We start from the raw sequence: 10,673 nt of genomic DNA, 5'->3' as shown, positions 1-10,673 counted from the left end.
ACATTCATACAGCACTCTACTACACACATTCATACAGCACTCTACTATACACACATTCATACAACACTACTACACACACATTCATACAACACTACTACACACACATTCATACAACACTCTACTACACACACATTCATACAGCACTCTACTACACACACATTGGATGACTGCTCTAAACACTCAGCCACAGCTGCCTTATAAAAGGAAACTCAAAACATTTGATGTGGATTAAACAGTTTGAAGAAAGTGTCACCAAATACTAAGAAAAAAACGTAAACTTTGACGTTGAAGAACGTGATAGAAATCTCGGTGTCTTTTTTACATACAGTGTGTTAACATTGTGTTTATGTAACTTTCTCATAGAAACCCATTTTAAAATGGCTGAACAGACCTTTTAGTTCTGCCTTGAGTCATCAGCTGAAGCATTTAGATAGTTTATTGATACAGGAGCAACAGTTAACTGACCAGAGTGAAACATTTGACACTTTTCTTTCTGTGTTAAAGTTCAACGACTCCTTGGTTGTGCTCAACGGCATGGACAGAGATCCAGCTGAGCTTTTTGTCCACATTAGTTTCAGTTATTTAGTTACAGTTTAAACTGTGTCAGCACCACAAATCTATGTACAAAATGGCACCAAAGGTCGCACAGTATTCCTGTTTTTAACAGTCATGAAAACAACAATGACAACCAAACACACTCCAACTAAATAAGACTGAATGTTTCATGAGTTCATGTGACCTGGACGTGTCTCAGCTAAACCAAAAACCTTCTTCAAGTCATGACGGCTCATCAAAGTAACATTCTGCCCTACCAGTGAAGACAAATTATAAATATATTAAAGCATAAGAAACAGAACAAAGATGCTGAATTATTTATGATCTAAGACTAAACATTTGGTTTTCTTACGTCTATCAGTAAGTTTTTATCTGAGCTGTAATGCAATTAAACCTTAATGTTTGGTGCAAAATATTTAGGTAGGAGTTACAGAAGAACAGAGGTAAATTTGTTTTCTTGTCTGAGGCAGCGCAGAGTGACAGATCCTGGTGAGTGGAGAGACATTTTATCCACCACAAGGAGCAGTGGTGGAGCCATGGGATGGCCAATGGTGGCCTTGACCACCATAGATTAATCTTGGGCCACACCAGTCATTTGAGGAATCTACTCTTTTAAGCAATATAAACACTAGAGAGCAAAGCTCCTCAAAAGACAGAGGTGACTGGTTTGCGTATAAATATGGTGGTGGCCATCTTGGATTTTGAACAACCCAAACCAACTTTTGATGTTGCCCTTTTTATGGATAGATGCCACTACACACCAAAATCGAAATCAACATTTGACTTATTTTTCAAACCATGCAGTTCACAAGACAGAAGGACATATATGGCAGTGGCCATCTTGGATTTTAACTTTGTATCCCCATTTTTGAAAGGAATATCTCTTACGCCCACATGAAGTCACAACAAATGGAAGTCTGTACCTCACTTATTTTTCATGTTGTCATGCTCACAACGTGCACATATGGATGTACAAACAGAAGGGTATTTCCAATTCTCCCTCCGTCCCCCGAAGGGGACAAAAACTTGTACTGTGTCCAGACTAATTACAATAAGCTAAATCAGTTAATAACTTCCTGTTTACATCCAATCACTGTAGCATTAATGGTGCTTGGACTGTTTTGTGTGTGCGATTAAATTACTGCGTTACAAACTGACAGAAGGAAGAAAACAACTCTACTGTTGTGATTAATAACACGTTTTATGTGGGAGGAAGCCATATTGGATTTTGGGGTCGAGGCTGGTCAGAAGTCTCAAATTTTTTCCAGTCGAATTTTGAGTGGAGGGGCAGTTAAAATGAGATTTCCCACCTACAAATAATAAAAATATGACCTTCAAGTACAAATGAAATGTACCATTCAACAATAACATTACATTAAAATACAGAGAAAAAAATCTGAGCTTGGTGAAGATCATAAAACTGTTGTAGCTTGCCCCAAATTAGGCCGTTTCTTCTTATGTCACAGCCAGCATGGAGGGTTTGTTTACTGGTTGTGCTGTGCCCAAAAATAAAATCATCTAGATCTTCAGTATTTAAAAACTCAAACTGAGTCACAGCTTGTTCACCTTCCAGAACGATCGTAATGTTTCATATTCAGCACTTTGTTTCCAGGGAAAGGAGGAGATAAAGTCCTGTTAGATATGTTCAAACGCTCATTAGCATTAGATGCTGCAGTCAGGGATGGCTTTAATTTTTTGCACAGGCTGAAACAAGTTCTGGCATGTTGGGTTGGTTGAAACTCAACTGATAAACTTGTGCATGTATTATTTATGTCCAATGACATGATTAATGTAAAAAACAGACCAAGTGTTGATTAGCTCTTGGCTCATTTAAAGCCATCCGACACATCAGAAATGTTTCACCTCACAGTGAACAAACTGTACATTAAAATGAAATAAAAATTAGACAAGTCTTTTTTTAACTACTGAATGTCTATCTTAAAATAGTTTATAGGTTTTCTGCATATTTCTTTGTCTCCTCTTGTTCTGCTTCATGGTGGAAGTGTCAAAGTAGGTGACCATCGTGAAGTTAGCCTCGCAGAAGATAACCCTGTCCTCCAGCGGAGCTGCCACCTCCTCATTGGCCTCCAGAAGCTCCTCGGAGTCAATGCCACCTCTTCAATGACCTCCAGAAGCTCCTCGAAGTCCACCTTGAATATCTGCCACAGGTCGACTGGGGAAAGAGAACAATTAAATATTTAACAGCTCTAAATCCATCCATCCATTATCTTTTACCCACTTCTTCCTTATCTGGGTCGCAGGGGTCACTGGTGCCCATATCCAGCAATGCGAGTGGGTGCGAGGGGTGGGGTACACCCTGAACAGGTCTTCGGTCCATCACAGAGACACATAGAGACAAACGAGACAAACAACCATTCACTCTTTCACTCTCAGGGACAATTTAGAGTTACCATTTAGCCTAACATGCATGTTTTTAGTCTGTGGGAGGAAACCGGAGTACCCGGAAAAACCCCATGCTGCACAGAGAGAACATGCAAACTGCTCCCAGAAAGTTCTCGGGCTGGGATTTGAACTGGCCACCTTCTCGCTGAGAGGCAACAGCTCTACCAACTGCTCCACTGTACCACCCTACCGCTCTAAATATATATTTATTCACCTATTTTATTGTGCATGTGTGTGTGTGTGTGTGCGTGCGTGTGTACGCGTGGGTGTTTGTGCATGTGTGTGTAACACCTTAACATGGACTGAGGAAGGATCAAATGACAAATGCTCCCATTGGAAGAACACCTCTTTTTTTCTAAACTATCAATACGACTTTTTGGGGAAAATATATTGTTTTTACTTTAATCAGCATTGTTTACTGTTTACTGCGTATACCCCATTAACTGTATTTGGGTACTGAGTGTGTAGGGAATGGACAGGTTTCTAGACAGAGACCAAAATAGCAGTTTTTGGTTCAAAACAGAATGGAATGAGATTTTCCAGGATGGAAAAGTAGATTCACTGATAAGACACTGGTAGACTCTGAGAATTCATTTCATTTTCATTGCATTTATTTATTTCTATAGCGCTTTACACACCACGGTGATGGTGACCAAAGCGCTTAACAAAAACAGCAATTAAAATGACAAGTTAAAAGCAAGAAAAACACAATAAAATAACAAAAAGAGAACCAGCAATGTCACCACATATTTAAGTACTAAAAGCCTGTTGGAATAAAAAAGTCTTAAGCTTCAATTTAAAAGGGCCAAGTTCAGTAATCTGATCAAGTGAGAGCTTATTCCAAAGTCGAGGTGCGGCCACAGAAAAGGCACGGTCACCCCAGAGTTTATATTTGGTCCTTGGAACAGAGAGCAGGAGCTGTCTGACCTCAGAGACCTGGAGCAGGCGGGGAAACTTAACAACACTGTTATATAAGGAGGAGCGAGGCCATTCAGAGCTTTAAAAACAAATAATAAAAGTTTAAAATCTATTCTAAAATGGACAGGAAGCCACTGTAGTGAGAATAAAACAGGTGTGATGTGGTCCCGTCTAGGAGTGTTGGTTAAAAGGCGAGCTGCTGCATTTTGAACAAGCTGGAGGCGGCTCAGTGATGACTGAGGTACAACGACATACAAAGCGTTACAATAGTCGAGTCTAGAACTAATAAAAGTATCGTTCTAGTATTAGTAATGTATTAGTAAAGTAGTATGCAGTTTACTTAATACTTAAGTATTCTGCCCACCGACCCACAACATCCCGAATTGAGGTCAGCAGCACACCACCTCCACTATAAATAGTGTTGGTGGTGTACCGCTTTCCCTCAAGACACTGGATGGTGGACCAGAATCACCTCAAAGCCGTAAGGATGTCATTCTCCATGGCCTCTCCGAACTCCTCCCACGCCTGAGTTTTTGCTTCAGCAACCACCCGAGCTGCATGCCGCTTGGACTGCCAGTACCCATCAGCTGCTTCTGGGGTACCACAGGCCAAAAAGGCCCAATAGGACTCCTTCTTCTTGACAGCATCCCTCACTGCTGGTGTCCACCACCGGGTTCGAGGGTTACCACCGCGACAGGCACCGACAACCTTGCGGCCACAGCTCCGATAAGCCACCTCGACAATAGAGGCGCAGAACATGGCCCACTTGGACTCAATGTCCCCCGCCTCCCCCGGAACGTATTCAAAGCTCTCTCGGAGGTGGACGTTAAAGCTCCGTCTCATGGGATACTCTGCCAGACGTTCTGAGCAGACCCTCACAATACCTTAGGGTCTGCCAGGTCTGACCAGCATCCTCCCCCATCATCAGAGCCAACTCACCACCAGGTAGTGGTCAGTGGACAGCTCCACTCCTCTCTTCACCCGAGTGTACAAGACATGCAGCCGCAGATCAGATTAGACGACAACAAAGTCGATCATCGAACTGTGGCCTAGGGTGTCTTGGTGTCAAGAACACATGTAGACACCCTTAAGCTTGAACATGGTAATGTAGTGGACTAGGCCTCCGACCAAAATCTGCCTCTGAAGACCTTCATGGGACAGGAACTGTTATTTCATTGATATGAATCCAGAAATACAAATTAGCTCATCCAGAGACTGTCTAATTGTATCCTGAAGTAATCAATTGAAAGAACACTCTCTTTTTTATATTATCATTACTATCTTACAATATCTTGATAATCAAAAGTGTGTTTAGTTCATACCATTTCTAAATGTTGAAGTGAACCACTCATTTTAAATCAACTGTGAAACAGTATTAATGATTTTTTAATCATCATTTAAATTAGAAATCAAGTTAAATGTCTATTTTACAAAGTAATTATGCATTTTTGATCTTCTGTCTGAAATGAGAAGTAGTGATCTCGGTCAAAAGTCGGAGACAGTCAAAAACAAGTTGTTAGAACGGGCTGTCGTGTTTTTAAAACTCTCAGACAGTAAATAAGAAAACTGGCACCTGCAGTGTTTCTCACTTCGTCAAAACATTTCTCTGTCTGTTCCTAAAACATTCTTGCTGTTTTCTTGACTTGTAAAAACCCTCTGACATCACTAGAACCACACCCCAGTTGGTTGCTTCAACCAATCAGGACTTACTAAAGTGACCGGAAGCAGAACTCTTTAAAAGTCGACACTTCCTGGAACTATTAGTTTTCTGAGGTTCTGTGTAGTAGTTCTGGAGTGAAGTTCTGTTCTTCAGCTCTAGCTGTTCTGGAGTTCTGGAGTTTTTCCACTGCTGAGTGGAACTTCATACTCAGTTTTCCAGTCTGATGGAGTCATCCATCTCTGCTGTGGTCACGGCGCCTCGCCGTGACTATCACTAGGCGAATGCCCTACAACTTCTGAGGAAGTTTGTTCTGTTGAACGGAGTATCTCACGACTTCTGCCGAGTCGCAGCCGCCCTGAGGAGATGCTGAAAGGTAGCGTGCCAGGGACCTCTTGACCGTAGCGGACCCATCCTCTGCCAAGGTAAAGAGTCGTCACGAGCTTCGCAATGTAGTGTACCGCGGGCGAACTGCGTTCGAAAGGAGCGTGTTGTTCTGTTCTACAGACATACATCTTCCTTCAACATCTCCCTTTAAACTCCTCCATATTTCCCATCTTTAAAACTCTTCTATCTTGCCAGTAATTAATCCAGATGCCTTCAGAAATGTCTGTTGTTTTAATTAAGTAAAATGTGGCAAGTTTTATTAATCAGAACCAGATCAGTCTAATCAAGTGTACAATGTTTTGATGTTAAATTTTGATTCTGTGCAATAAATGACCATTTATTTTGATAGGTCAAAGAAAATTAACGTCTCATGTCACTGATTAAACCATCTACGCACAGTTACCTCTGTCACATGGCTGTAATTAGCTCGAAAAAGAGAGAACCCATTATTTAAATATAATTGTAGTGAAGCTCCGAAGCTAACCTAGCCCATAGAACACTACATTAAATAATAATAATAATAATAATAATCATTTTATTTTAAAAGCGCCTTTCATGACACCCAAGGACACTTTACAGTAAGAACAAAGATCAACAGGAATGAATTACATAAAGAATATAAAATACATACAGAATATAAAATGCATAAAGAATATAAAATACAAAAAGCAAAGTTAAGGATAAGCGAGTCTAAAGAGATGTGTTTTCAGAGCAGTTTTGAATATAGAAAGAGAGGTGGTGTTTCTTAAGTCAGGGGGTAGAGAGTTCCAGAGATGAGGAGCAGAGCAGGTGAAGGCCCTGCTCCCCATGGTGGAGAGGCGGGCAGAGGGTACATGGAGGTATAGTGAAGAGGAGGATCTGAGAGAGCGAGAGGGGATGGAGATGTGTAAGAGGTCAAATAGGTACGGAGGGGCAAGGTTGTGGATAGCTTTGAAAGTGAGAAGAAGAATTTTGAAGACAATGCGTGATTTAACCGGGAGCCAGTGGAGCTGCTGCAGGACTGGAGTGATGTGGTTATAGGAGGAGGTTTGAGTTATGACACGGGCAGCTGAGTTCTGGACCAATTGCAGCTTCTGGAGAGATTTGTTGGGGAGGCCATAAAGAAGGGAGTTGCAGTAGTCAATCCGGGAAGTCACAAGACTGTGAACAAGGATGGCTGTGGAGCGGGGTGTGAGAGAAGGGCGGAGACGGTTAATATTTCGGAGATGGAAATAGGCAGACCGAGTGACGTTGTTGATGTGTGAAGTGAAGGAGAGAGTGGTGTCGAGGATGACACGAAAACTCTTGACCTGAGGCGAGGGGGATAGCAGAGTTGTTAAGGGGGATGAGAAGATTTTCTGATTTTGAAAGAGAGTTTTTGGTACTGAAAAGAATGAGTTCTGTTTTGTTACTGTTTAGTTTTAGGAAATTGTTAGAAAACCAGTGATTTAGCTCATTGAGACAGTCGGTGAGGATGGAGGGTGGGCGGGTGGAGTTTGGTTTGGTTGACAAGTAGAGCTGTGTGTCATCAACATAACTGTGAAAATGGACACCAAATTTACGGAAGATGTGACCTAGAGGAAGGAGGTAAATGATGAAGAGGAGGGGTCCGAGGACAGAGCCTTGGGGGACACCCGTGGAGACGGGGGATGACTGGGAACGAAAGGATTTGAGCTGAATGAATTGAGTGCAGTCAGAGAGATATGATTTGAACCAGTCTAACGGAGTACCTGAGATGCCAATGGAGATTAGTCTGTTGAGGAGGATAGAATGACAGATTGTGTCGAAGGCAGAATTTAGATCCAGTAAAATGAGGATAGACAGAAGAGCAGAGTCAGCAGCAAGAAGAAGGTCATTAGTTATTTTTATTAGAGCTGTTTTGGTGCTATGGTGGGGGCGAAAACCAGATTGAAACTCTTCATAAATGTTATTGTTGGATAGGTGAGAGTGAATTTGACTAGCAACAGCTTTTTCAAGAACTTTGGAAATAAAGGGCAGATTAGAGATTGGACGAAGTTTACTGAAGTTGGTAAAGTCAAGACCTGGTTTCTTGATGATGGGGGTGATGGCCGCAGATTTGAAAGCTGTGGGAACAATGCCAGAGGTTAGGGAGGAGTGGATGATGTTAGTGATGATGGGGAGCAGAGACGGGAGACAGGATTTAACAAGAACTGTGGGAAATGGATCGAGCTGACAGGATGAGGACTTAGACTTGCTGATAATGTCAGCAATGCCATCAGCAGAGGGGAGGGAGAAGACAGAGAAGGGGAGGGAGGGAGGGGGGAGTTCAACATAGATGCTGGGGGCGGTATTAGGTCCAAGGTGTTTATGAATTGAAAGAATCTTTTCATTGAAATAGGACATCAGAGAGTTGCAAAATTCTGTGGAAACCATGTGAGAGGGTAATGAGTTAGGAGATGAGACTGAATGGTTAAGGAGAGAGAACAAAGTCTTTGAATTGCCAACATTGGAACTGATAATGTCAGAGAAGTAGCTGGATTTGGCTTGAGAAATACTGTCCTTATACTGGATGACGTGGTTTGCATAGAGTTCCTTGTGAATTGAGAGACCGGATTTCTTGTAGAGTCGCTCCAACCTCCGACCTTTGGATTTCAGAGAACGGAGTTCTGGAGTGAACCAGGGTGCAGAGTTGGAGAAGGAGACAGACCGGGTTTTCAGAGGAGCAACAGAGTTAAGGATGTTGGTGAGCACTCTCCAGTACCTCCACCAAGGACTCCAAAAATGGTGGGTAATCTGAGCTGCTGTTTGGCGCATAAGCACAAACAACAGTCATAACCCATCCCCCCACGCGTAGGCGGAGGGAGGCTACCCTCTCGTTCACCGGGGTGAACCCCAACATACAGGCACCAAGATGGGGGGCAACAAGTATGCCCACTCCTGCTCGGCACCTCTCTCCAGGGGCAATTCCAGAGTGGAAGAGTGTCCAACCCCTCTCAAGGAAACTGGTTCCAGAGCCAGAGCCATGCATTGAGGTGAGTCCGACTATTTCTAGCCGGAACCTCTCAACCTCACACATCAGCTTAGGCTCCTTCTCCACAAGAGGGGTGACATTCCACGCCCCAATAGCCAGCTTCTGTAGCCGAGGATCAGACCGCCAGGGTCCCTGCCCTCGGCCACCACCCATCCCACATTGCACCCGACCCCTTTGACCCCTCCCACAGGTTGTGAGCCCATGGGAAGGGGGGCCCATGTCGCCTCTTCGGGCTGTGACTGGCCGGGTTCCATGGGTAAAAGCCCAGCCACCAGATGCTCGTTAGCGTGCCCCACCTCCAGGCCTGGCTCCAGAGTGGGGCCCCTGTGACTAACGTCTGGGCGAGGGAACATTGTTTCCATAGATTGTACAGTGCCTTGCGAAAGTATTCGGCCCCCTCGAACTTTTCAACCTATTGCCATATTTCAGGCTTCAAACATAAAGATATAAAATTTTAACTTTGTGTGAAGAATCAACAACAAGTGGGACACAATTGTGAAGTGGAATGAAATTTATTGGATGTGTCAAACATTTTTAACAAATTAAAAAACTGAAAAGTGGGACGTGCAATATTATTCGTCCCCCTTGCTTTAATACTTTGTAGCGCCGCCTTTTTCTGCAATTACAGCTGAAAGTCTCTAGGGGTATGTCTTTATCAGTTTTGCACGTCGAGAGACTGAAATTCTTGCCCATTCTTCCTTGCAAAATAGCTCAAGCTCAGTGAGGTTGGATGGAGAGCGTTTGTGAATAGCAGTCTTCAGCTCTTTCCACAGATTCTCGATTGGATTCAGGTCTGGACTTTGACTTGGCCATTCCAACACCTGGATATGTTCATTTGTGAACCATTTCATTGTAGATTTGGCTTTATGTTTTGGATCATTGTCTTGTTGGAAGATAAATCTCCGTCCCAGTCACAGGTCTCTTGCAGACACAAACAGATTTTCTTCCAGAATGGTCCTGTATTTGGCCCCATCCATCTTCCCATCAATTCTGACCATCTTCCCAGTCCTCGCTGACGAAAAGCTGGCCCAAACCATGACGCTGCCACCACCATGTTTGACAGTGGGGATGGTGTGTTCAGGGTGATGAGCTGTGTTGCTTTTACGCCAAACATATCGTTTTGCATTGTGGCCAAACAGTTCGATTTTGGTTTCATCTGACCAGAGCACCTTCTTCCACATGTTTGGTGTCTCCCAGGTGGCTTGAGGCAAACTTTAAACAACACTTTTTACGGATATCTTTGAGAAATGGCTTTCTTCTTGCCACTCTTCCATAAAGGCCAGATTTGTACAGTGTACGACTGATTGTTGTCCTATAGACAGACTCTCCCACCTCAGCTGTAGATCTCTGCAGTTCATCCAGAGTGATCATGGGCCTCTTGGCTGCATCTCTGATCAGTCTTCTCCTTGTTCGAGATGAAAGTTTAGAGGGACGGCTGGGTCTTGGTAGATTTGCAGTGGTCTGATACTCCTTTCATTTCAATATGATTGCTTGCACAGTGCTCCTTGGGATGTTTAAAGCTTGGGAAATCTTTTTGTATCCAAATCCGACTTTAAACTTCTCCACAACAGTATCTTGGACCTGCCTGGTGTGTTCCTTGGTCTTCGTGATGCTCTCTGCACTTTGAACAGAACCCTAAGACTATCACAGAGCAGGTGCATTTATATGGAGACTTGATTACACACAGGTGGATTCTATTTATCATCATCAGTCATTTGGGACAACATTGGATCATTCATAGATCCTCACTGAACTTCTGGAGTGAGTTTGCTGCACTGAAAG

General features: G+C 43.2%; 1 protein-coding gene across 1 annotated transcript in view; it reads right to left on the bottom strand.

Moving 5' to 3' along the window:
* Positions 1-2,403: 2,403 nt before the first annotated feature.
* Positions 2,404-10,673, bottom strand: part of kif26bb (kinesin family member 26Bb) — a 104,213-nt gene continuing 95,943 nt past the window's right edge. Inside the window, exons 13-14 of the mRNA XM_037686076.1 lie at positions 2,670-2,728; positions 2,404-2,628 (exon numbers count right to left, since the gene is read on the bottom strand). Of these exons, the coding sequence (XP_037542004.1) occupies positions 2,494-2,628; positions 2,670-2,728 (194 nt within the window). The 3' untranslated portion in view covers positions 2,404-2,493. The remainder of the gene's footprint in view (positions 2,629-2,669; positions 2,729-10,673) is intronic.

This window comes from Nematolebias whitei, chromosome 12, assembly GCF_014905685.2.
Source record: "Nematolebias whitei isolate Nwh7 chromosome 12, NemWhi1, whole genome shotgun sequence".
NCBI classification, from domain to species: domain Eukaryota; kingdom Metazoa; phylum Chordata; class Actinopteri; order Cyprinodontiformes; family Rivulidae; genus Nematolebias; species Nematolebias whitei.
This window is presented reverse-complemented; position numbering and strand designations above follow the sequence as displayed.